The 25020-nt window shown below is 50.3% G+C and overlaps 2 protein-coding genes across 3 annotated transcripts in view; one reads left to right on the top strand and one right to left on the bottom strand.

Annotated features, from left to right (window-relative positions):
- NRIP3 (nuclear receptor interacting protein 3) overlaps positions 1–20526 on the top strand; it is a 32120-nt gene extending 11594 nt beyond the window's left edge. The window contains exons 1-7 of one of the 2 annotated variants that reach the window (XM_083164624.1): positions 2042–7809; positions 9401–9821; positions 12343–12425; positions 14539–14678; positions 15962–16014; positions 18018–18115; positions 18752–20526. In XM_083164624.1, coding sequence (XP_083020750.1) covers positions 7727–7809; positions 9401–9821; positions 12343–12425; positions 14539–14678; positions 15962–16014; positions 18018–18115; positions 18752–18767 — 894 coding nt within the window. In that variant the 5' untranslated portion in view covers positions 2042–7726 and the 3' untranslated portion in view covers positions 18768–20526. Of the gene's footprint in view, positions 1–2041; positions 7810–9400; positions 9822–12342; positions 12426–14538; positions 14679–15961; positions 16015–18017; positions 18116–18751 lie in introns of those variants that run through there. The other variant, XM_083164625.1, reaches the window with a different exon arrangement.
- On the bottom strand, positions 50–7303 carry LOC146045636 (uncharacterized). The gene is made up of 2 exons (XM_083164623.1): positions 5636–7303; positions 50–3100 (listed from the first exon to the last, which is right to left on the bottom strand). Exons 1-2 carry the CDS (start codon positions 7116–7118, stop codon positions 2214–2216), a joined length of 2370 nt encoding a protein of 789 aa, XP_083020749.1. The 5' UTR covers positions 7119–7303; the 3' UTR covers positions 50–2213.
- Positions 20527–25020: the final 4494 nt, after the last annotated feature.

The raw sequence follows: 25020 nt of genomic DNA on the forward strand, positions 1-25020 counted from the left end.
ATTTAGACCGTAGGTTATGACCTTTTACTCTTAGTTTATTATCATTTCTTATAAGTCTTTCATGACCCACTGCATACATGCACCATTCAAATCATCTTATCTAAAATAACGACTCGGACAACTGAAATGTGGTGAATGGGGTCGTCTTTTTATTTTTCTGAAAGAGGGCGGCCTATTTGATCTAATTTAATATTTAAATTTAACTATCTATGGTGGCGAGGTCAGAACAGCTTAAACTAAAGATTTCTTGGGCCGACTGCCCAAAAGAACAAGAACTGGCCTCCTGCCTACATCCCTGTCCTTAAAAATAAAATTTTAAAATAAAGTTCGGGCCACCTGCCTGAACTATCTAAATATTCCCCCTCAGGTCACAACTCAACTAAAGCGACATAAAGGGCCCACCTGGGACGGTGATGCCCCTGAAGGAAAAACTGTTGCCATGCTAAAGTCACTTTCTCCAAAGGAGTTGCCCCTCAAGGGAATGAATCTCAAAAGGTGTTAATACACAAATTAACCTAGCCACCGTTCTGAGACCGGCCTCTCCATAAAAGACGACAACTATAACTGAAAACCAAATAAATACCTCCCTCTAGGGCGGGCGGGCGGGCAACGTTTGAAATCAAAGAGGCAGAATATTCTAGAATCTCCCATAATCCTAACCTTAAACACGCCCATAACAACTCCTAACCAATAATAGCCTGCTGTGTAACATCCAATCCACTTTCAGAAAAAACAAAGCCACCCCATCACTTGTTGCCGAGGGCTTCTGGAATACATTTTATGCATGGGCCATAAAACTTATGTCACTTCATGCACACAAGGTGCACTCCATGATCTTAAGTCTTTCATGACCCACTGCATACATGCACCATTCAAATCATCTTATCTAAAATAACGACTCGGACAACTGAAATGTGGTGAATGGGGTCGTCTTTTTATTTTTCTGAAAGAGGGCGGCCTATTTGATCTAATTTAATATTTAAATTTAACTATCTATGGTGGCGAGGTCAGAACAGCTTAAACTAAAGATTTCTTGGGCCGACTGCCCAAAAGAACAAGAACTGGCCTCCTGCCTACATCCCTGTCCTTAAAAATAAAATTTTAAAATAAAGTTCGGGCCACCTGCCTGAACTATCTAAATATTCCCCCTCAGGTCACAACTCAACTAAAGCGACATAAAGGGCCCACCTGGGACGGTGATGCCCCTGAAGGAAAAACTGTTGCCATGCTAAAGTCACTTTCTCCAAAGGAGTTGCCCCTCAAGGGAATGAATCTCAAAAGGTGTTAATACACAAATTAACCTAGCCACCGTTCTGAGACCGGCCACCTGCCGAGATCTCCTGATCCGGCACCGCCACCATAGACTAAACTACATACCTCTCAAACTCTCTACGATATCCCTAAGAAACAAGGCCATACCCTCTTCCGAAAGGTGTACTCCGTCACTCCTGTACAACCTCTGATCGCGGAAGGTGATACCCGCATGCGGAATCGAGTATCCGCCGTGTTGACAGACTGCTCGACCCACTACCGAGTTCACCCTCCGCCGAACCAGGTCAATTGCCCCAGGGTTAAGAGCACCCCTCCAATTCTGTCTAGGGATAATATTGGACCAAAAAACTCTACAAAAGGGGAAACACTGCAAAATATCCAGTAACTCGTTCTTTATTTCAAATCTAACTTCCAGACAAGTTCTGGACGTCAAATCGTTCCCCCCCAAATGCACAATTAAAAATAATGGAAACCCAAACCTCTCTACTGCCTCTTCAAACGTCTGTCTAAATTGCGAAAAGCGCAACCCCCGATGCCCTAGCCATCTGAACAAATTAAGTTCTGGATATTGAGAATAATCCAGAACATTTGGGGAAACCGATAACCAATACACAAAGGAATGACCCAACAACCATATACATTGCGGGTCAATCCTCATGCCTGAAAAAAGAATATTTAGAAAGATTAGTATGAGTTATAAATTGGATAAATTTAAATTAGAGTATCACCTGACATTGGGCTTTGTTTAGAACCTAACTTTGGCTGTGGGGGGGGGGGGGGGGATTTGGGTCGCCCCAATTTGACTTGAGGCAAAAAACACACCCACCAGCCGGCAGAAGCCGTAATTAAAACCAGTGGCAATAAAAAATTCCTCAAGGCCCCCCAAACACTAAAGCGTGTTTGAGCGAGCGGCTAATCCTCAAAGGGGGCGCACTGCCAGATCAAGGCCTGATGTAACGTCGAAACGCACCAGACCTCCATCTACCCAGTGCCCGAATAGACCTATCGGACCAACCCGCCGCAGCGGCAGCCGAGGCGGCGCCGATGCGAAAAGAGTGTGTCCCATACATCTCCGGTGAAAGACCCAGGTGCAGGATGCCCCGTTTCAAAACCGCATTGAACTGATAGCGAGTCAGGGGAGACCCATCCTGGTGAATGAGCCAACCCCCAGGCACGTCAGAACGCAAGGACGAATAAGCCCCTGCCACGGCCAACGGACAAATCCGCCGATCCGCGCAGGACCCCATTCGCACCCAACGCCCCCTGCCAACTACATCAGTCTTGGACCGTTGTACCCTGCACCATAACCCGTCGGGAGAAACGACGACATGGTTTGTCAGCATAGGCGAAGCCGATGACCGAGAAGATGCCACCAGCTCACCTACCCTGAACGCCCCATGAAAGGCCATGACGAAAGCCATGGTGAACAGTTTGGCCTCGTACCGCGAGGAGCAAACTGTTTTTAGGGCACGGACCAGCCTTCCCAATAAATGGCCGTCAATTGGCCGCCGCCTGTCGGGAATGGGTGGTTGTAATCTCGCCCAACCCTTGAGCATTCTCTGCAGGAAAAAGGACTTAGTGATGTCCCTTTTTCCTTTCAAGCGCAGAAAGTAAGAGATGCCTGCTAAGGCCTTACCCACTGCGCCGCGAGACTTCCCGGTAACATAGAAACGCCACGCAAAGGCAAGAATTAATGATTTTAAAGTCTTACCTCTGTTGCCCCTTTCCATTAGGAATTGGCTCCAAGTCTGCCAAGCCGACAAATATGCGGCAAACGTAGCCGGCGCCAAAGAGCTATGTGCTAGCCCCTCCATTCCGGGTGAATAACCTGCCATACATAAGAAGGGCAAATGTCACCCGTTAAACGTGCATTTGGTGCCAGACGTCTAAAACGCTGCCATTCAAAACGCGAAAGGGCATCGGCTATTTCATTATGTACCCAGGGGACATGCCTGGCTCTCAACGTTATGTTGCTAACCAGGCACGTCAGCACAATCTGCCCAATGACTCTGAGAACTTCTAAGGAAGTGGATTTCTGTCTGTTGATAGCGTAAACAACCCCTAGGTTGTCACACCAAAAAACCACTTCCTTATTTTTTAAAACCCCATGCCACAGTTCAAGGGCGACCATTATGGGAAACACTTCTAATAGAAGCATGTTCCTCGTGAATCCTTTCTCAACCCAGCAAGCAGGCCAGGCTTCTGAACACCACCTACCGGCAAAGAAAGCACCAAAACCAGTGGCGCCCGCTGCGTCGGTATATAGTTCCAGAATAGAATTAGCAATGGGTGCCTCCTGCCATATACAAATTCCATTAAATTGGGACAAAAAGGAATCCCAAATAACCAGATCCCGCCGTATTTCACTGTTGAGCCTAAGGAAATGGTGAGGCCTCCTAATCCCCACGGTAGCCCTTTCTAATTTTCGCATGAAAATCCTACCCATGGGTATTACCCGGCAAGCGAAGTTAAACACACCCAATAATGATTGAGTTTGTTTAAGCGTCAGTTTACCCGCTGCGAGGCCAAACAAGATTTCCTCATGTAACCGGTTAATCTTGTCTTTTGGGAGCCTACATTGTCCCTGTACGGTGTCCACTTCGATCCCCAAAAAGGTTAACACTGTAGTTGGGCCCTCGGTCTTATCCTCCGCTATTGGTACCCCGAACGACTTAAAAAGCGTCTGAGTACACTCTAATAGTGCCAAACATCTATCAGAGTTTGGTGGACCAACTAGCAGAAAATCATCTAGGTAATGCGCTATTCCAGACTCTCCAGAAACCTCATGCAAACACCATTGCAAAAAGGTGCTGAATCGTTCGAAATAAGCGCAGGAAATGGAACACCCCATGGGAAGGCATCTATCAAAATAATACCCATCATCTAATTTAAAACCCATAAATTTAAAAGCTGATGGGTGCAGAGGCAATAACCTAAAGGCTGACTCAACATCTATCTTGCAAAGCAAAGCCCCTTTTTCAAATGACTTCACTAACTCAATGGCCTCATCAAAAGATTGATAAACCACCCTACATAATTCCTCAGGGATGGCATCATTCACTGATGCACCCCTTGGGCTGGATAGATGCTGAATCAGTCTAAATTTACCCTCCACCTTTTTAGGGACTACTCCTACTGGGGAAAGGATCATACCCTGAATAGGAGGCTCTTTAAAAGGACCAACCATCCGGCCTAAATTCACCTCGGCATTAACCTTCTCCTTAACAATTAAAGGAAACTGATATGCCGAACGCAAATTCTTCACAGACCCTTGATTAATGTTACCCGAGATTGGCAAGGCGAACCCCTCAGAGAATCCATTTTTAACGAATTCTGCCTCCTCCCTAAAGGGGTACCTCTCCAACCACGGCAACATGGCCTGCAGCCGGACGGGGGATGGAGCTCTAAGCATGATTTGGCTCCGCTGGACCGCGGATTTGCCTGCTGCCGGAAGCTCCACCCTGTCCCTGCGCTGGTTTACTACAGTCTTTAATGGGATGACCGCCTCCACACCTAATACAGGAGTGCCGAAAACGGCACTTCTGGCCCAGGTTACAAACGTTGTTATTATAGGCGAAGCATTTCCCATGACCTACTCTCTTTGCACTGCCCCCTGTCCCTTGGCCCCCTTGCTTCCTATTCCAAGGTTTTGAGGAAGCCTCACCTATAGGCACAGCCGAATTTGTGACCTCAACATAAAGCTCAATGTCTTTTCTGCCAAAGTCACAAATATCTTTCCCATGCTGCTTACGCCGGAATTCTTCATCATACGTGCGCCATCCATAGCCACGGTATGACGTGTATAAGTTATGAATCAGATACTGATACCGTATCAAACTCATATACTCATCCGGCCTAGACTCCATATAACAGGCCGCGAAGACCAGCATTCCTCGCACCCAGTTATTATAAGTCATAAGTGCTTCCTCACTTTCAGTGCCCTTCTTTCTCGCCGCAATAAGCGCCTTCTGGCTTTTGCTAGTAAGGGCAAATATGTTAACATATTTGCCCTTCCTAATTCTATCCCGCATCCTTGGACGCAAACCCCGCATTACTGCGGTGTTTGCGCACTGGACGGAATCGGATTCAACCGTGACAACTGAATCCTCACTCGGGGATCGCCTCGTACGCCTCCTCTTCCTCTTTGATCTCCTCACCCCGTCATCCGACGAGGAGGGCGACTCCGAGGAAGTGGAGGCAAGCGAACTGTCCGAGTGCCTGCGACCGCGCTTCCTACCTGACCGCTTGCCCCGCTTGCCCTTCTTGTGCCTCCCCCCTCCTGACGAGCTAGTTCCCTCGGAATTAGAGTTACCTGTCCCAGACCCGCCTGAGTTAACCCAATCAGGGTCGGAAGGCAGCTCACCACCAGAATGCGACGATCCTCCAGCCCTGCTGCCATCACCTCGTCGGCGTCCACTTGCTGCTTGATTCATAATTCCTGAAGTGCCTGCAACTGCGGGCACAAAAGGGGCATTTGTCTCATTATTCAAGTCATGCGTAACAGCAAGCCCTGTCGACTCATTGCTGGTGGCACCCAGGGCAGAGGAAAGGGCTGGCACCATGGCCTGTGTCAGTGCTGCAGCGTCTACTGGACGCTGACCACCAGCACCCTGCCCACCTGGACCGGTGGTTAACAGGGGCACTATGGCGGATACCACTGCTGCACAGATCTCGGATACCGAAGCCGCGTTCCCAGAGGGGGCACCCCCCCCTCGCACCACCTCTGCATAAGTACGGTGGGACCCATACCGATTACCCCTGCCCCCCGTCGGAACCAGTGCCAGAACATTCTGTTCCTCCAAGGACCCAGAGGATGAACCTCCATCCCCTGAACCCTCAGCAGGCACTTCCAAATGCTGTGCCCTCCTAATCCTCCTCCTTGCCCTGGCATTGGTTGCGACCGGAGCATAATCCAACTCCTCTTCATAATACTGGGGAGTTATATCCCTCTCCCCAGCATCTGCTAAAGCACCACTAGAGGGCAGCCCTGAGCGGCCTCTGCCACGCGCAGGCCTGCCCCCCCTAGCTGAAGCAGGGCGCCTGGGCTGTCCCTGACGCCCTGTGCTGCCTCCAGCAATATTAGTGCTAGCTATTCCCCTGGCAGAGCGAGACCCTCGCTGCTGCAGCCCCGTGACTGCGGCCGACCCCTGACCCCCGCCAGCCCGTCGCGAACGCATAGCGCCGGGCTGACGGTACAGGGATTCTCCCGCCGCTTGCGCCCGGCTTCTCCCCCTACCCGGCGCTACATTACCATCATGCAGCCCGCTAGCTGCACTAGCCGCGGGCTGCCGTGCTCCTGCACTACGCCCGCGAACCGGCTGAGCGCTAGCCGCGCGCGTCACAGTATTGCCACGGCGCCCGCGAGCAGGTCTCAACACTGCGGGCGCCATTACTGTTCGCCCGTCAGCAGACATCCTGTCTGACTCAGGGCCTGTCACACCCCGCCGCCCGCGCGCTGACTGGGCACCAGCCGCGGACGACTCCGACCTCCCACGGCGCCCGCGAGTTGATCTCGCCGCAACCGTGGGCGCCATAACTAACTGCCCGTCAGCAGACCACAAGTCTGCCTCGGGGCCCGCCTGTCGCCGCCCGCGCGCTGACTGAGCATCAGCCGCGGGTGAACGCAGCCTGCTAGCCCCTGCAAGCGGTGTAGGAGAGCCTGACAGGCCTCTCACCGCATCTCTGCCGGGCGGACGGGTGCGCACTCGGGAAGGGACAGAAGCAGGACCAGGTCCCGCTTGTTCCCTAGCCCTAGCCCGCCCTCTCGCCCCTGAGGTAGATGGCACCCCTGCTCCCTGAAGGAAGCGAGCAGGGACACCAGCATCCCTCCTTGGCCTGGCAGACATCTCCACAAAGGCAAGAAAAACAAGGGAAAAGATAGAAAGCTATGAAGGAGATGACAGAAAGATAGAGTAAGTGAGGTAAATTACACAGATGTAAATAAGAATAAAAGAAATGGAGTATAGATATAGGTAACGATGGTGAAAAACAGTGATATATAGCCTCTAAATTCAACACAGTACTTATCAGTCCAACGTTTGAAATCAAAGAGGCAGAATATTCTAGAATCTCCCATAATCCTAACCTTAAACACGCCCATAACAACTCCTAACCAATAATAGCCTGCTGTGTAACATCCAATCCACTTTCAGAAAAAACAAAGCCACCCCATCACGATAAAGCGAGGGCTGCCTAAGCCAAAGCGTACTTAAGAGGCTTACATTTTTTGGGTTGGCAGGAAAGAGTTAATGACTGCTAGTGGGCTAAAGTTAGTTTCAGTTTTGTGGTCAGACTATGGGAGAGCTTAGGGGCGTGAGCTTAGGAGAGGGGTATATAGGCAGGTCCTTACAGGAAATACTTCCTCTTGCAAAAGTTTCTTCAGCATGCAGTCGTGCAGTCACAGCCCAGCAGCATCCAGTCACAGCCCAGCAGCCTGCAGTCACAGCCCAGCAGCATGCAGTCAGATCCCAGCAGCATGCAGTCAGATCCCAGCAGCATGCAGTCACAGCCCAGCAGCTTTTACCCAGCTAAGTGCTTGTCTGTACACATTTTGATTTATTCCCTTGTGCCCTCTGCAGCATGTCCCGTCCCCGCCGCTCAGCTCCCCCTCCCCGGGGTTTCCTGGAGGACTATCTGCCCATCCAGCCTCTTAGTATGTCTGCCCCAACCAGTCAGCCCCCCAGTGTGCCTCCCGCCTCAGGGGCTGCCCCGGCCCTGGTATCATTGCCCCCGCCCGCCCCCGGGCCTCTCAGCCTGCTCCCCCCCCCCTACTGGGGTTGTGTCTCCCGCCTTGGTGCTACCGGGGCCTGATCCGGACCCACCCGGATCAGGCCCGGCCGCGGCTGGCTTTGCGGTGGCTCCGGCTCCCCCTCCCTCTCCCTTGTTCGCCGCAGCGGGCGCGCTCTCAGCGCCCGCTGCCTCGCTGCCCGTTCCCCCGCCGGCTAGGCCGGAGATCGCTGCGGAGGACGCCGCAGCGCTGAGGGGGATGCAGCCCTATGACGCGACGGACGTCACTTCCGTCCGCGCGTCGGTACCCGATCCCGGCTTCTCCGGGACGGGTGTCCCCCCACTGCTCACACAGGGAGGGTAGCAGTCGGGCGCCCCGCCCTCCACACCGTCCAACATCAGTGGGCAAGAAGGAGCCGGCGCCACCACGCAGGATGGCGGCCCCCCGGCTCCCGGGTGCATGGTCACCCGGGGGCGCCTCCGCCCGTCAGGCCCCGCCCCCACCCCTGTCCCCAGGTTATCAGATAAGGGGCCCCATTCAGCTCCCAGCCGGGGCCGGCCCAGCATCTCTGGGACAGCCTTACAGCGCACTGTCCCACCCACCCATTAAACCCGGTGTTCCAGGCCCCTCCAGGGCCAGGGGACGGGTACCTCTACCCGTCCACCCCACTAAGGGGGCTACGGGCGCCACCAGCGCCCGTCCCTGCCCCGGGGTGAATACAGGCACCAGTGGCCCTCACCACCACTGCCCAGGGCACGCCGGACATTCCTGCCCTCCCCCCCCCTGCCTCCCTCGTCCGCCCCCCGCACCACAACGTGCCCTAGCGGGCCCGGCGTGGAATGCCTCGGCCCCCGCTGCGCCAGCCCCTGGCGTGGTCCAGCTGGTGTCTGCCCAGTCCTCAGTGTCTGCCACTTTTGCAATCCCCCTCCGTCCTTCACCTGCGCAGGGATACGGGCAGGGGGAGTGTTTCCAACCCAGCATGGCTGCCTGGCAGACCTACTCCTCCCAACAGCAGTCTCTCCCGGTGTCAATGACACCATCTTTTCCCCCGTCCCATTACCCGCGTCCCCCCCCCCTCATTACGGTTCCCAGCCCACTTGGTCCTTCAACTCCCAACCGGGGTCCGCGCATTCGCAGGCAACCCCGGGTTACCCCGGTTACGGTCCCCCTGTTTCCTGGCATCAGCAGAATTTTTGGCAGCAGTCCCACCCCTTCGGGCCTCCTCCTGCCGCTTCATACCCCCCTTGGGCCCCGCCGTTCAATCCCCATGTGGTAATCGGATCCGCATCAGCTTCCCCCCCCCCATACCCCCCACGCTGCAGTCCATGGCAGGGCCGCCGCCGCGGTCCTTCGATAGCGCGTTTAATTCATCAGGTAACTTTTCATCTTTTGTCTCCTCAGAAGTTTCTTCCAAGTGGCCTGTTCCGGCCACCACTACCTTCTTACCATCCACCATGGATCCGAGCGGGAATGTTGCTCCACCTATACCCGCGATCCTTCCCAGGGCCCAGCCGGCCCTCTTGCCTTTGCCTCCCGTGATCCCGGAGGCGACTGTCGAGGGCGTCGTGTCAGCACGTCCATCTGCCGAGGTCCAGACGTCCGGTACATCAACCGTCCTTCCTTCCCCGGTGAGGTCGGGAATGCGGCAGAAGTGCTCCCGTCAGGATCAGCCTGGATCCAGTGGAGTCTTCTGGATCTTTGCCGTCAGCCGTGTTGGATGCAGTGCCGACGCCCCCCCACCACGTGCTGTCAAGAGATAAACTGGCTTCCATGCAGGCTTCCCTCATGCATCGTCCGGCGGGAAACTGAATTCCTCCTCAAGGTATTCAGACAGTACCAGCTTTTCAAAAAAGACCCAGGATATAATCCTAGGTTTTGGTGCTGATTCATTTTTGGCGTCGCCGCCGCAGGCTTTGCGGCGGCTGCAATATTTAGTGCTGAGATTGCCTGTGCGGGCAGCTACCTGCGCAGCGGCCAGCAGGCTCCCTGACTCTTCCGTTCAGACAATGGGGACGATGGAAGTCCGCTGCAATTAGGATATATATAAGGTAGATAAGATTTGTATGTAGTGCGCCTGTGGCGCTGACCCAAAAACGCTGTTTACTCGCTGGTTTTGGAACAGCTAGTGTTCCGGAATCAGGGGTGTGAAGGACTTTCTTGCATTTTTTACCTCCGTGGGTCCTTATTAATTTCAATTCGGCCCACCTCCCCCTTCCGGGACACACGAGAGGTTTTTATCAAGTTTTCGACTTCACTTGGGTCCATTGTACTAACTTACCTTGCCGTACTAATCAATGCAATGTATAATTTCTAACGGTTAGGAACATTTTCTTTCAGGAACTTTTTCTCTCAGCCTCCCCTTCAATTAGGTTAGGGGGTTTTGTTGAGGTATAGTTCAGATTTAGTTTAGGATAGCGGACACTTAGGTAGGTCTTCGTGGGTGGCATGCGGCGGCTCTTAGAGCTCATCTAGTTAATCTCTTAAGAGCCTGGCGGTGGCGGTAGGGCGTCACGGTCCAGCGGTCACTTGTGGCATGAGAGGGCGCTGGGAGGCACTACCCCCGGGAAAGACGGCGGGGTGTCCTGCCTTTGCGGGGGGGCGCTGTGGGCACTTCGTCAGCGGAGTGTCCACACCAGCCAGAGAAGGGGTGGTGAGACTTCCCAGCGTTAGGTTGTGCCTTAGTCGGATGGGGCCGTCTCAGTCGTCCCCATGTTAATATCAGTCAGTTGGGGCGTTTAAGTCGCCGCCATTTTTGATGTGACTAGAGCTGGGCAGCCGTGACGCCTTATTGCCAGCCCTTTACGAAGAAGGGTCATACCACTTAATAAATATCCTATGACCTTTAAATCTAATTGCTTTGGTGTCCGTGTCTTTATTGCGTCAGTGTGAGTTTATTCTTTAGTTAAGGTAGCTTAAAGTGAATGTTAAGGTTCAAGCCAAATAAATGTATAGACGCCTTAGATAAAGCGAGGGCTGCCTAAGCCAGAGCGTACTTAAGAGGCTTACATTTTTTGGGTTGGCAGGAAAGAGTTAATGACTGCTAGTGGGCTAAAGTTAGTTTCAGTTTTGTGGTCAGACTATGGGAGAGCTTAGGGGCGTGAGCTTAGGAGAGGGGTATATAGGCAGGTCCTTACAGGAAATACTTCCTCTTGCAAAAGTTTCTTCAGCCCCACCCACCCTCCCTTGCCTTTGGCATTTCAATTTTTATAGTCAATTCATTGGTACATTTACCATTAGCAGAACTGGGGCGGTAGGGCGTCACGGTCCAGCGGTCACTTGTGGCATGAGAGGGCGCTGGGAGGCACTACCCCCGGGAAAGACGGCGGGGTGTCCTGCCTTTGCGGGGGGGCGCTGTGGGCACTTCGTCAGCGGAGTGTCCACACCAGCCAGAGAAGGGGTGGTGAGACTTCCCAGCGTTAGGTTGTGCCTTAGTCGGATGGGGCCGTCTCAGTCGTCCCCATGTTAATATCAGTCAGTTGGGGCGTTTAAGTCGCCGCCATTTTTGATGTGACTAGAGCTGGGCAGCCGTGACGCCTTATTGCCAGCCCTTTACGAAGAAGGGTCATACCACTTAATAAATATCCTATGACCTTTAAATCTAATTGCTTTGGTGTCCGTGTCTTTATTGCGTCAGTGTGAGTTTATTCTTTAGTTAAGCTAGCTTAAAGTGAATGTTAAGGTTCAAGCCAAATAAATGTATAGACGCCTTATTGTTGCCGAGGGCTTCTGGAATACATTTTATGCATGGGCCATAAAACTTATGTCACTTCATGCACACAAGGTGCACTCCATGATCTTAACGCACCAGGATATTTCATTGCCCTTTACAGTTTCTCCTTGGTTCATCTCACACAGCTACAGCCTAATTTAATCTCTGTGACTGTATACCAAGCAATTCCATGCATAGAAGTAGCAGTATAAAAATCAAAGCTATCTGGCTTGTTATTTTCTTAAAGACACGAAGACCGAATATTATTAAATGTAATTTAATGAGATGAAAAAAGTCACAATATTTATTCTATAAAAAGTATGATCATTTGTAATACAGTACTTGTGTAGTTTCACGGCGCCCGATATATCAGATGCGATATCGGCCGATATATCGATGCGATCCGAATTGATTTTTGACCTGTTCATAATGATTTTATATAGTGTGGCAAGTGCAGTAATACGCAGAAACTACTTATTTATTTAGCACCTTCTGGAAGATAATACAGTAGATAGGATAGGATTGGTTGTCTACAGCAATACCCCCCCCCCCCCTGTGTATATCTGCAGTGTTATGAGCCCCAGTTGCCTGCATGTCTTCTACTGGTAATGTTGTTCCTCTTGTGTCTCATTAGTGCTCTGGTAAGGAGGTGAAAGCCAAGATTGACACATCCTGTCAGTACAGCATAATTTCTTCGGCATGCTTGGACAGACTGGGGTAAGAACCGGGAAAGTTACCAAGACACAGGGCCTTATTCAAAATGGATGCAGCTGCATTTGCTCGCCGAATCCCCTTGGTACCATGCTCCTGTGTGCGCTTCTACCCCCACCTCCTAACCAGTCCCTGCCCCTGATGCAGAGATGGAAGCACAGCATCAACCTGAAATCTGCACATTTATTATTTGGCGTATTTGTGTCATTACATCAATGAATCGCAGGAGCACACTATAGCGTTCAGCTTCCAGTGAGGCAGAGCACAGCACTGCGAGTGCTGTGTCGCCTGGTAAGGCTGGTGCAGTGAGGCCACGCTGTGCTGTATCTTGCACCCTGCAGGATAGTGATTATGCTGAGCTGTCTCTGTCCGCCTGGCAGAATGAGGTCACGGTTACCGGGTGCATTAATGTAACAAGCAGCACATTTTTCCTGGGCATATAATGGATTAAGTAGATTTAGAGGAAGCTTCTAGTATTACATCCAGATTCCTCATTGTTTTTGCTGAATATATGAACATTTAGAGTTTTGTGTTTTGGACACACTGCAGATTTGGGCTTTCTAGTTGGGTATTGTAGCCCATTATTTACATTTTCAAGCAACATGTGAATTTCTTTGTCAGGCCCCATCTAGTGGCTGCAGGCGTGCAAACCACTTTAATTCTTCCCATAGAGGTGAGGAGCAGCGCTAGCCTTTTTATTAATAAACCTGTCATTTTCAAAATGACATAAAACTTAAGGTGCTCATACACGGTACAATTATTGTATGCAATTTGGACTAGATTGCATCTCATTGCATTACAAAACGTATGTGATGCGATGCGTATGGACACCTTTACAGTAAAGTGGAAAATGTTTATATTTGTATACTTCCACTTTAATAGTAATAATAAAGTGGAAGTATACAAATATAAACATTTTCAATTTTACTGTAATATATATATATATATATATATATATATATATATATATATATACACTGCTCAAAAAAATTAAGGGGACGCTAACATAACACATCCTAGATCTGAATGAATGAAATATTTTAGTTGAATGTGCTGACAACAAAATAACAAAGATTATCAATGGAGATCACATTTATTAACCCATGGAGGTCTGGATTTGGAGTCACACTCAAAATTAAAGTGGGAAAAACACACAACAGGATGATCCAACTTTGATGTAATGTCCTTAAAACAAGACAAAATGAGGCTCAGTAGTGTATGTGGCCTCCACGTGCCTGTATGACCTCCCTACAACGCCTGGGCATGCTCCTGATGAGGTGGCGGATGGTCTCCTGAGGGATGTCCTCCCAGACCTGGACTAAAGCATCCGCCAACTCCTGGACAGTCTGTGGTGCAACGTGGTGTTGGTGGATGGAGTGAGACATGATGTCCCAGATGTGCTCAATTGGATTCAGGTCTGGGGAATGGGCAGCCAGTCCATAGCATCAATGCCTTCGTCTTGCAGGAACTGCTGACACAATCCAGCCACGTGAGGTCTAGCATTGTCCTGCATTAGGAGGAACCCAGGGCCAACTGCACCAGCATATGGTCTCACATGGGGTCTGAGGATCTCATCTCGGTACCTAATGGAGTCAGGCTACCACTGGCGAGCACATGGAGGGCTGTGCGGCCCCCCAAAGAAGTGTCACCCCACACCATTTCTGACCCACTGCGAAACCGGTCATGCTGGAGGATGTTGCAGGCAGCAGAACGTTCCCATTGGCGTCTCCAGACTCTGTCATGTGCTCAGTGTGAACCTGCTTTCATCTGTGAAGCGCACAGGGCACCAGTGGTGAATTTGCCAATCTTGGCGTTCTCTGGCAAATGGCAAACGTCCTGCACGGTGTTGGGCTGCGTCCTGCACCTGTGGACGCCGGGCCCTCATACCACCCTCATGGAGTCTGTTTCTGACCGTTTGAGTAGACACATGCACATTTGTGGCCTGCTGGAGGTCATTTTGCAGGGCTCTGGCAGTGCTCCTCCTGTTCCTCCTTGCACCATACTTGCCTACTTTTGAAAACTAGTTTCAGGGAGATTATAGTTGGTTGTATTTTGCGTAATGCCCCCTTGTGATGAGCAGCAGCTGGATATGAGACCTCTCTTGTCTTCTCTTCCACAGATTAAAGGAACACTTCAGGACGTATAAGAATGAAGACGAGAACATTTCCTTACCCTATAATGTGAAAAGCATCGGGCAGATAGACCACTTAGCGTTGACCTTGGGCAGGGTCTCCCTGGACTGCAGTGCTGCCGTTATAGGTCAGATATCACAGCCAGGAACCACATGTCTCCTCCCCAGGACATGATACTGTTTCCCTGTGGCCCCTCTGGAGCCACCACTGTTGTAGCTAGTGGTGGCTCCAGAAGTGGGGCTGCACCAATCGGGAGATACACCAGCTGCGAACCCAAACACCGTCAAGCTCTGCTGGCTGGGACCCATTGGCAGTTGGCGTGGCCCCCTATTTGAATTTTAGGACTGTACTGGTACTCCAACCAATCAGCGTCTGCCATTTTTACAAGAATATCACTCATTAGTAAATATGCCCTAAAGTTTGAAAGCTATCTCCCATCAGTGTACAAGTGGCTTGGGGTTCCCCTGGCCCGCTGTGATTGTGTGGTCTGCTGGCTCAGAGGAGAGGTCTGGTCCATACTTGCCTACCTGACCCTCTCCATGCGGGAGACAATGCTCTGTTCCTGGACCTCCCTGGTAATGTATGATTACCAGCACCTGTGGTGAAACACCTTTACCTAGCTCCCCAGAGGTGATGGCAATCCTACATTACCAGAGAAGCCCAGGAGCAGAGCATTGTGTCCTCCTGGAAAGGGGCATGCTGGGAGGTATGGATAATGTAGGATTGCCAGCACCTGTGGGGAGCTTGGTAACTGATAAGAAAGGTGTCACCACAGGTGCTGGCAATCCTACATTACCAGGGAAGCCCAGGAACAGAGCATTTTCTCCCGCATGGAGAGGGTCAGGTAGGCAAGTATGGTCTGGTCACTGACCGCTAGGGATGCCAATCCCGGGGCATTTTTTCAATCCCGGGAAACGGGCTTGAAAAATGCTCAATCCCGGGACTCCCGGGATTGGCATCCCTAAAAGAAAACTGCCCCCTGTCCCCCACATTTACTTACTTGGGGGAGCAGTGGAGCTAGGCAGGTGGCAGCAGAGTGGAGGGAGACGGCGGGTGTGACGCCGGAGATGCTTGTGTGCGGCCAGGAGAGGTCGTATGGTGGAGGGTTCTGACAGCGGAGTTGCAGCAGTGCGGCCTGTGCATCGTGATTTGGTCCTAGGTCACGCTGCGCAGACCGCACGCCGAGTCGGGAACAGCTGGTCAGCGTCTGAGCGGTGCACAGACGCTGCCCGGCATTAGATTGTGCATGCGCAGTCTAATCCCGGGATTGGAGACTCCAATCCTAGGATTGAAATCCTGGACATTTTGGGGCCAAATCCCGGGATACCGCCGATCCCGGGATTGGTCACCCTACTGACAGCGATGTACTCCTGGATTACATTGTGTAACACTGGTTCTCTCCCCTCACAGATGACAATGAGAGGACCATCTCGCTGGGGCTCCTGGCTCTGAGATCCCTGAAGGTAAAAGCACATACAGAGTAAGAATGTCATTCAGTTATCAGTCCCGTCCCAGGCGGTTACTGTACAGTGGCGTAACTATGAATTGGGCGCCCCCCCCCCCCCCCCCCGCCGTTAATGGGGGGCGCCCCCCGCCGCCTTACCTGTCTTGCTGGTCCCGTCCCGGCTCCCTTGCTGGCTTCATTCTTCTGCTAGTGAGACGGACCAACACAAAATGTCCGCCCCCATACAGCAGACAGTTTCAGAGAACTGTCTGCTATATGGGGCGGACATTTTATTGTGGTCCGTCTCACTAGCAGAAGAATGAAGCCAGCAAGGGAGCCGGGACGGGACCAGTGAAGTCAGGTAAGGCTGCGGGCGGCGGATTGGCGGGTGCGGCAGATGGGCAGATGGGAGGGGGCTAACTATAGCACCACAGCCCCCCGGCACCCACACATGCACAGCGCCCCCCCGCGGCCGCGGGGGCTGCGATGCTATAGTTACGCCTCTGTTACTGTATAATAAAGGGATCATATCACTGTCCGAACACTCGCCAGGTAAATCTTTATCAAGCTTCAAAACATGATAAAATGGAGAGTGATAAACAACCAACCAGTCAGAACCTAGCTGCCATGTTACAGGCTGGGTTTGAAAGATGACAGTTAGGAGCCGCGTGGCTGGTTGTTTATCACTCTCCAACTTATCGCTTTTTTTAAAGCTTGATACATCTGGTCCGAATGAACCATCACAGAACATTACTTCAGCCATCTTAAGGGCGTGATCCTGAGTCACACGCAGTCAGCGCTCGGGGCCGATGTTCCGCTACTTGGCAGATGTGCAGGAACGACAGCAGCTGAAAACCCCTATGACGCATTTGTTCCACAGCGATTACACACATAGGCGCCAACAGGTGGCGTCAGAATGGTGGCGTAATGGGCACTTCGGGGCTGATGTTTTAGCTATTGTTTGTGCCATGCAACTGAAGTGAGGTTCTCAGACATATTAAATGGTCATGCCACCTTCAGACGACTTCTTGGTTGTACATGCCTTCCTGCAACATTTACCAAACTCATCACTTTGCAGCTAATTATGACTTCCATACAGTGAATGGCTGTCAATACTCTGATTGGAGCATAGTCATCCATCAATCAGCACGCTGACAGCCAATCACTGGCTGGCTGCAGACTGGGAGGCTGTCGGCGTGCTGATTGGTGCATGGTTGGAGCTATGCTCCAATCAGAGTATTGACAGTCATTCACTGTATGGAAGCACGTGGAGACACAATGCAGAACCGCAGGATTGGTACGTTTCTGTGAATGGGTGCGTAGAGGCCCAGTGCTTTGTTCTCCCCAGGGCCTATTGTACAGTTAATACCACGTTCTCATTGCCGCCCCTGTGTTTTTGGCGTGGCACAGAGCATCTCAGCTCTACAGACCCCATTCATGCTGCACCTTAGACCCAGGAAATTCCTGTGTCTGCCCCGTTCACACTGCTTCCTCTGGTATGCCTGCCATCTAGTGTGTGGCATTTAAGAGCTGCTTTGATTGGATGTTTAAAAAGTATCTTTGATTGGCTGTTTAAAAAGCAGCTTTGAGCAATGCAATGAACTTGCTTTTTTGCATTTTGTGAGAAAAATCCGGGTCTAACCTGTTCACACTACCACAAACCCGTGTATTAACCAGGAAAAACCCTGCAAAAACCTGTGTGTAATTCCCGGGGCATAACACCTGGGAATTTCACAAAGACCCTTTCACACAGAGACTCGACACTGGAAATTTCCGCTTGCCCCGGAAAATACCCGGGTTTTTGCGGCAATGAGAACGGGGTATAAGACGGTGCTGGACAGAGCACAGCATTGAGTGCAAACTAAGCTAGTTTTGGTCATATATTGGGGCGATGGCTATCATGGCTTAAAGTACAGAAGGACATAGCTAGAGTAGGGGGCTTTGTTGGGGTTAACCGAATGTGTGTAAGATTAGACCAGCTTCTAGCAATGACTGGTGATGGTTCTCCTTTGTCTCCCTCAGTGCGTGATAAACCTTGACAAGAACCAGCTGGAAGTGGGGAGAACAGACAGAGACACCATCCCCTTCATTGTGAGCAGAAACACAACGAAAGAAGACCAGTGAGTATAATGTGCTCCCGCTGCCTAGGGATGGCCATGGTTGCCATCGATGGCAATTCTGAAACTGGCAGTTGAACGTGCTTAACTATGCAATGGATGACCATCAATATTTTTATTGATTGATTGGCCTGTGGGCCAATCCAAACAGGGGGTGGGGCTTCATGGGTGTTGGGGGCGGAGCTATGCTCCGTGCCCCAGCACTTTGGGAAGAAAAAAACAAAACATCGTTTTGCTATTCCATCAATGGAGGGAAAGCATCTGGTTCTCCCCCATCGATGGCAAAAGTGTTATACATCGGCCATGAACCATCGATGATTTCGAACCATCGATGGCTGATGGCCATCCCTACCGCTACCCCAGATCGACGGGGACAAGATTGACAGTTACTAGGTTGACACAAGTATTTCACAATTTTTGTGCCTATGTCGATAGGTCTGCTATTAGGATCTAACTCTACGCCCACTTGGATGGTAACGTATGAACCAAAAAGCAAAAAACATGAAAATCTTGTGTCCACCTTGTGGCTGGAAATCATGTTCCCGTCGAACGTGATTTACCCTCACAATTCCCATTTCTGCCCATTTGGCTACAAACACAAAAACTAGTACCGGAATAACCAGCTGCTCTCTGTGTCAGTCCATCAGATGCGTAATGGGAGGAGCCTCGGCGGAGCGAAGGAGGGATGATGCTTTTCGCCAGATCCGGACAAAAATCCTCCGTCGTTGTGTATGTTGAGTGCTATGACGCGTTAGTCTCTCTGTGTGCTTTTTATACTTGTCCCATCCTTGATGACATCACTATTTATTGGAATTTTTTTTTACTAGATGTATTTTAATATGCTGGTATTTATAGAAAACATTATTGTACACACTGTAACCCAGACCTGTCTTCTGCTGCTGTTTCTCAGATCTCTGCTATAGCGCCCCTCGCAGTCAGGAGCAGAAAGAACTATCATTGTAACAACCACACTTCTATTCCCATCTTCCTGTACTCTCCCGAAAACCAGCACCAGTTCTCACATGGGCAGTACAGTGAATCGCTAACTTCTAATCTACCCACTAAGCCATGTTTTCTGGATTTGCCTGTTTGGGAATGTCAGATAGTCACTGATATTGAGATTACCTCTAGTGGAACAGGTGGAAGCAGCAGAGATTCTGGGTGCAGAAAATATTATCAATGATAAAGTAGGTATCTTACCCAACAAGAACCACTAGTACTTAACCCCATGGATAAACAAACCCCATGGTTTATTTCCACAGCATCAGGGGAACACCAATGTTGTCCCAAAATTCCTATGAAGACAAAATTATTTTTATACTGATTATTTGATAATGCGATATAAATATGAATCATTATAGAGTTAAACAAAAACAAAAATATTTAAAAGGGAGAATAAATTCCTATTTTATATTACAGTTGGGACAGTAGAAAGTGGGGACAGAACAATTTATGTCATACAGGGGTGTAACCCAAAAGTTCCACATGCTGTGCACTGTCTCGGGAATGGTTGGGATCCCAGTGATCTGCAAATTATATATTAATATAGATTATAGGGTTGATTTGTGGGGATTGATAGGAATGGTGTTTTGCTAGTTGCTTTGCTAGGTGATTGTTGCAGTGTAGTTAAGTCTCGGAGGAAACTTGTGAAATCCTCACAACTTTTTGCTTAGTCAGCTGCACAAACAAAAAAAGCCATATTCTGTCCTAACCACCATCTCTGCCAGCTGCTGGGAGTTGTAGTTCTCTAACATTTGGAGAGGCAAAAATTACCCCCAATCCTCTAAGCAATGCAATGCAGTGGCAACGGACTAACCAAGGCCAGTCTATAGATACAGAAATCATTACCTCAGGGTTATTTCATTGGAAAGTAATAGTCTTGTATCGCATTACAATCAATACCCCCCCAAGACATCCAGCACCATCTTACAATTCTATTACGTCCGGAACAATTGAATCTCATGAACTACCAGCCACCAGGAGATTGGCTTTCATTATTCTACTGCAGGTTACCTATATGAAAGCTGATATCTTATTGGCTACTGTAAGTTACAGTACATTCTACTATATATGCTGTTATTAGTTATGCCTTTACACCAGATGCATCACTACAATGGTGTCGGCCATTTTATGCGGTGAACCCAATATTCAGGAGAACGCAGTGTATACATTCAGCTAGTACCCTCCTTCCGTGCGATATGCCTCAGTGATGTCACTAGGTAATAGATACAGTAAGATGAATATCTGGTTCGGTCCACAAAATGGCTGCCACCACTGCGCTTCGGTGAACTATTACTACCAGCCATTAATGCACAGACAATCTGCCTCCGCCTATGGAAATGTGCCAATGTTCACTTTAATTGCTAATATTTGTTGCAGCAAATTGTGACAATAAACATTATTGCATGATAAAATCTGGTGTAGTGTCTTATTCTGCCTGTGAAACATTACCAGTGTACCTCCTATGAGGCATTAGATTTTATTAGCAGTTGGACCCCAGCATAGGGATGGCCGTCGGTGCAGTCTCCATCGATGGTGATTCTGCAACCAGCCATCGATAGTCATGAACCATCTGATGGATAACCATCGATACTTTTGGTTGGTAGTCATCCATTATATTTGACTGAATGGCCTGCAGCCAATCAGAATTCGGGGGCGGGACTTCTGGGTGTCAGGGGCGGAGCTATCACCCCTCCTACCCCCAATGCCCACTTTACAGTACCTAATAATCATTTTTACCTCCTCCTGGCTGGCGTTCAAGTCTACAATATAAATATTATCCAGGCTGCCACATCTGCCGAGAGCAATTTCCCTTCTATCTAAAGCAGGCATGTCCAAACTATGGCCCTCCAGCTGTTGTGAAACTACAAGTCCCATCATGCTTGGCCACAGATTTGGGTACTTGTGTATTATCATGGCGCCCCCGATTTCCATCGCAGGGCATTGTACAACCACAAAATTGCGTCGCATCGCATGCGATATGATCGCATGCGATGCAATGAGACGCGATTATACCCGATTTTTTATCGATTTTAATGTACAGGCACCCAGATGCCTGATTCCTATGTTAAATGCCCCCCCCCCCCAGACCAGATTTTAGATTTTATACCCACCCTGATGGGTAATGACTATGTTCAAATGACCCCCATTGTTAACGCCACACCACTATCAACGCCAACCCGAAGGGTGGCGAGCGCAGCGATCCCACGAGGGGCGGCGGTACGCGTCCTCCGACCTTTTCATACCCCCACTATCCACGTCGGCGTGGAGTTGATTTTATGTGTGGTTATAGTGTGGCGAGCGCACCGAGCCCGAAGCATGGCGAGCGCAGTAATGCGCATCTCCTCGCCACGCTTCGGGCTCGGTGGCTCCCTGCGCTCGCCACACTATATGAAGTCAACTCCACGCCAACGTGGATAGTGGGGGTATGAAAAGGTCGGAGGACGCGTATCGCCGCCCCTCGCAGGCTCGCTGCGCTCGCCACGCTTCGGGTTGTCGTTGACAGTGGGGTGGCGTTAACAATGGGGGGGCATTTAACATTGTCATTACCCATCAGGGTGGGTATTCAATTAAAAATTGGGTCTGGGTGGGCATTTAACATGGAAATCGCGTCGCATCGTATTCCATTATAATGGCATACAATGCGATATTAAAATTGTACACTCATCCCGGGGAAAGGCTCAAATCGGGTCCATCGCATGCCATCGCATACCTTAATTAGTGGTATGCGATGCGACGTACACAAGTACCCAGATTTGCTATTAGGGAGTGCTCAAACTATGGCAAGGCATGCTGGGATGTGTAGTTTCACAACAGCTGGAGGGCCACAGTTTGGACATACCTGAAAAGGAAGCACTAGTCCTGACCATCCTTAGTTTACAGAGATACTTCTAGCTAGACATCTATTTAATATTTATTTATTAACAGTTTCTCATATACCGCAGCATATTCCGTTGCGCTTTACAATAGAAGACAGTGATAAAACAAACTGGGTATTTACCAGATGTCAGCGCAGGCGGGTTCTGTGTTCCCGGCTGTGACCGTGGTGGACCAGTGGAGGGCGCTGGAGAGCCAAAGGCAGAAGGTTTGATGTAGGACATACACGGGGAGATCAGGGCACAGCGAACCAGAGAGTTGACGGAGACCAGGAACAGGGGCGCGGAGTCTAACCTGCCAGCGGTATTCACCAGGGAGCCCCGCAAGGAACTTTGGACTTAGCTGCGTCTGACAGGCAGGTCGCGGCCCCCTGCCCTGGTCCTCTGGACGCAGGCAAGGGAGATGATACTGGAGGTAATAATGAAGAAGGAAAGGCAATCTGGAAACTGCGGAGGATTGCACAGGATGTCGACAGCTGAGGTAGACTGTGGTGCCGACAATGGTGGGTGGCTCAGGTAAATGCTGGAGCAATAGGACGTAGTTGGTAAAGTCTCTATAGAGCACAGCAGCTGAATGTCAACGCTGGTGTCGACGGAGCCAGTCGCTAGTTCAGGACAAGATGGAGAATGTCGCTGAAAGGCTTGGAAGCCAATGGTGGTAATGGCGAGGCACCGGTACTCGACTGCAGAGGTGGAAAGGCAGGAGTCTTCTGGAGATGGATAACCCAGGTAGGTATAGCAGGTGCAGGTAACGCTGGAGAGAAACACAGGGGAGCCTGGAGATCTCGGAGTCTTGGGAACTTCTCTGTCACAGGAGAATACTGAGAGCAGGTAAGCAATTGTTCAAGACAAGGAAGGAAGGCCGCAGACCGGCTTTATCCCCCTTGCTTGTCTGTGATTGGCTGCCGGCTGCAGCACCAATCAATGCTGGGGAAAGGAGCACACACCTTGATCCAGGTACAGGTGTGTGGGTCAGAGGTGACGTGGATGGACAGCGGGGATTGGTCTGGGGAATCAGCTGACCTGAGAGTGTCATGGCGGCACCCATGCTGCCCGGGAACGGCGTGCGCTTGGCAGGGAACCATGGCAACGGGCCGTGGGGACACAGGGGACATCACGCCACACATCAGAAGCCATGCGGATGACAGGCCTCTCACGCAGTACAGACCATCGAGATGGTAATGAGCGATGTTTCCGATGGGGGGATCTGCGGTTTGTGACAGTACCCCCTCCTTTTAGGGTGGGCACCGAACACCCTTTGGGCTTGGAAGGATGTTCCTGATGGAACTTTTCCCTTAGACGAGGAGCATGAACGTCTTCAGCATTAGTCCAACTTCTCTCCTCAGGACCATATCCCTTCCAGTCAATGAGATACTGAAGGCGTCCATAACGATGGCGAGAATCCACAATCTTTTTTATATTAAATTTAACTCCTCGCTCAATTCTGACTTGTGGTGATACCGGGGACGAGGACTGGAAGCGATTAAGAACTAGAGGTCGTAGCAAAGAGATATGAAAGGAGTTGGGAATGCGCAAAGACTTGGGTAATTTTATTTTGTATGCTACCGGGTTGATCTTCTGTTCGACAATATATGGACCTATGAATCGGGGTGCAAATTTCATCGAGGGGACCCTCAGTCGTAGGTTTCGGGTAGAAAGCCATACTTTGTCACCAGGACGGAATTCTGGTACTGCACGCCTCTTACGATCCGCAAAGAACTTGTAACGACCAGAAGCTTTTTTCAGATTGAAGTGCACTTTTTTCCAAATCTGTGAAAAGTGTCTCAGGGCTGCGGTAGCTGCTGGCACTTCGATGGTTGTTAATGCCTCGAAGGTGGGTGGCCTGGGATGTTGGCCATAAACAATGAAGAAGGGGGAGTGACCTGTGGATGAATGGTACCTGTAATTATGGGCAAACTCAGCCCAATGGAGTAGCTTGGCCCAATCATCTTGGGAAGATGAGATGTACAGCCGTAGGAATGTCTCGAGGTCCTGATTGACTCTTTCTGTCTGGCCATTGGACTGCGGATGATAAGCAGATGAAAACTTCAATTTAATTTGAAGGGCTGAAGACAGTGCTCTCCAAAAGCGTGCCACAAATTGCACTCCTCGGTCAGAGACGATTTCTGTAGGCAGGCCATGGCTTTTGAAGATGTGCTGTACGAATAACTGCGCCAAACTAGGAGCGGAGGGTAACCCGGAGAGGGGTATGAATCGGGCCATCTTCGAAAAACGGTCAACTACCACCCAGACAGTGTTGTATTCTTGGGACTTGGGTAACTCCGTGATGAAGTCCATTGAAATGTGCGTCCATGGACGCGTTGGGATAGATAAGGGGCAAAGTTTCCCAGCAGGAATTTGACGAGGGGTTTTATGCTGGGTACAAACAGTACACGATGCCACAAAGTCTTTGACGTCTTTTCTTATCTGGGGCCACCAGTAAGAACGTTGGAGGATTTCAAAAGTGCCCTGGACGCCAGGGTGTCCGGAGAATAAGGACTTGTGAGCCCAGGACAGCAGTCTTTGGCGGAGCTCAGGGGGTACAAGAGTTTTGCCAGGAGGAGGTACCGGAGAGAGTTGCGTAGGAGCAAATGCGATGGGGTCAATGATGGGATGATTCTCGGGTACTAGAGGATCCTCTTCCATGGAGCGAGATAAGGCATCGGCCTTTACATTTTGAGAACCAGGACGGTACAAGATCTTGAAAGAAAATCTGGAAAAGAATAAAGACCACCGGGCCTGACGAGGATTCATACACTGAGCCGACTGTAAGTACAGGAGATTTTTATGATCAGTGTATATGATGACTGGAAACTTGGCACCTTCCAGGAGATACCTCCATTCTTCGAGTGCTAATTTAATAGCCAGTAACTCCTGGTCGCCTATGGAATAATTTCTCTCTGCTGGTAAGAATTTGCGTGAGAAAAAACCACAGGGATGCTGTTTCTCATCTTCGGATGTCTGAGACAGTACTGCACCTACCCCTATGTTAGAGGCATCGACTTCTAGGGAAAAAGGTCGTTCCATATCAGG

The sequence above is a fragment of the Crinia signifera genome, chromosome 11 (genome assembly GCF_055691185.1).
Source record: "Crinia signifera chromosome 11, ASM5569118v1, whole genome shotgun sequence".
Lineage (NCBI taxonomy): Eukaryota > Metazoa > Chordata > Amphibia > Anura > Myobatrachidae > Crinia > Crinia signifera.

Excerpts from the sequence above, each read along its gene's own strand:
- LOC146045636 (XM_083164623.1), bottom strand. The coding sequence starts at position 7,118 with ATGTCTGCCAGGCCAAGGAGGGATGCTGGTGTCCCTGCTCGCTTCCTT. Across the intron at positions 3,101-5,635 it reads AGGATCGTCGCATTCTGGTG|GTTATTCACCCGGAATGGAG; the intron begins GTGAGCTGCCTT and ends TATGTATGGCAG.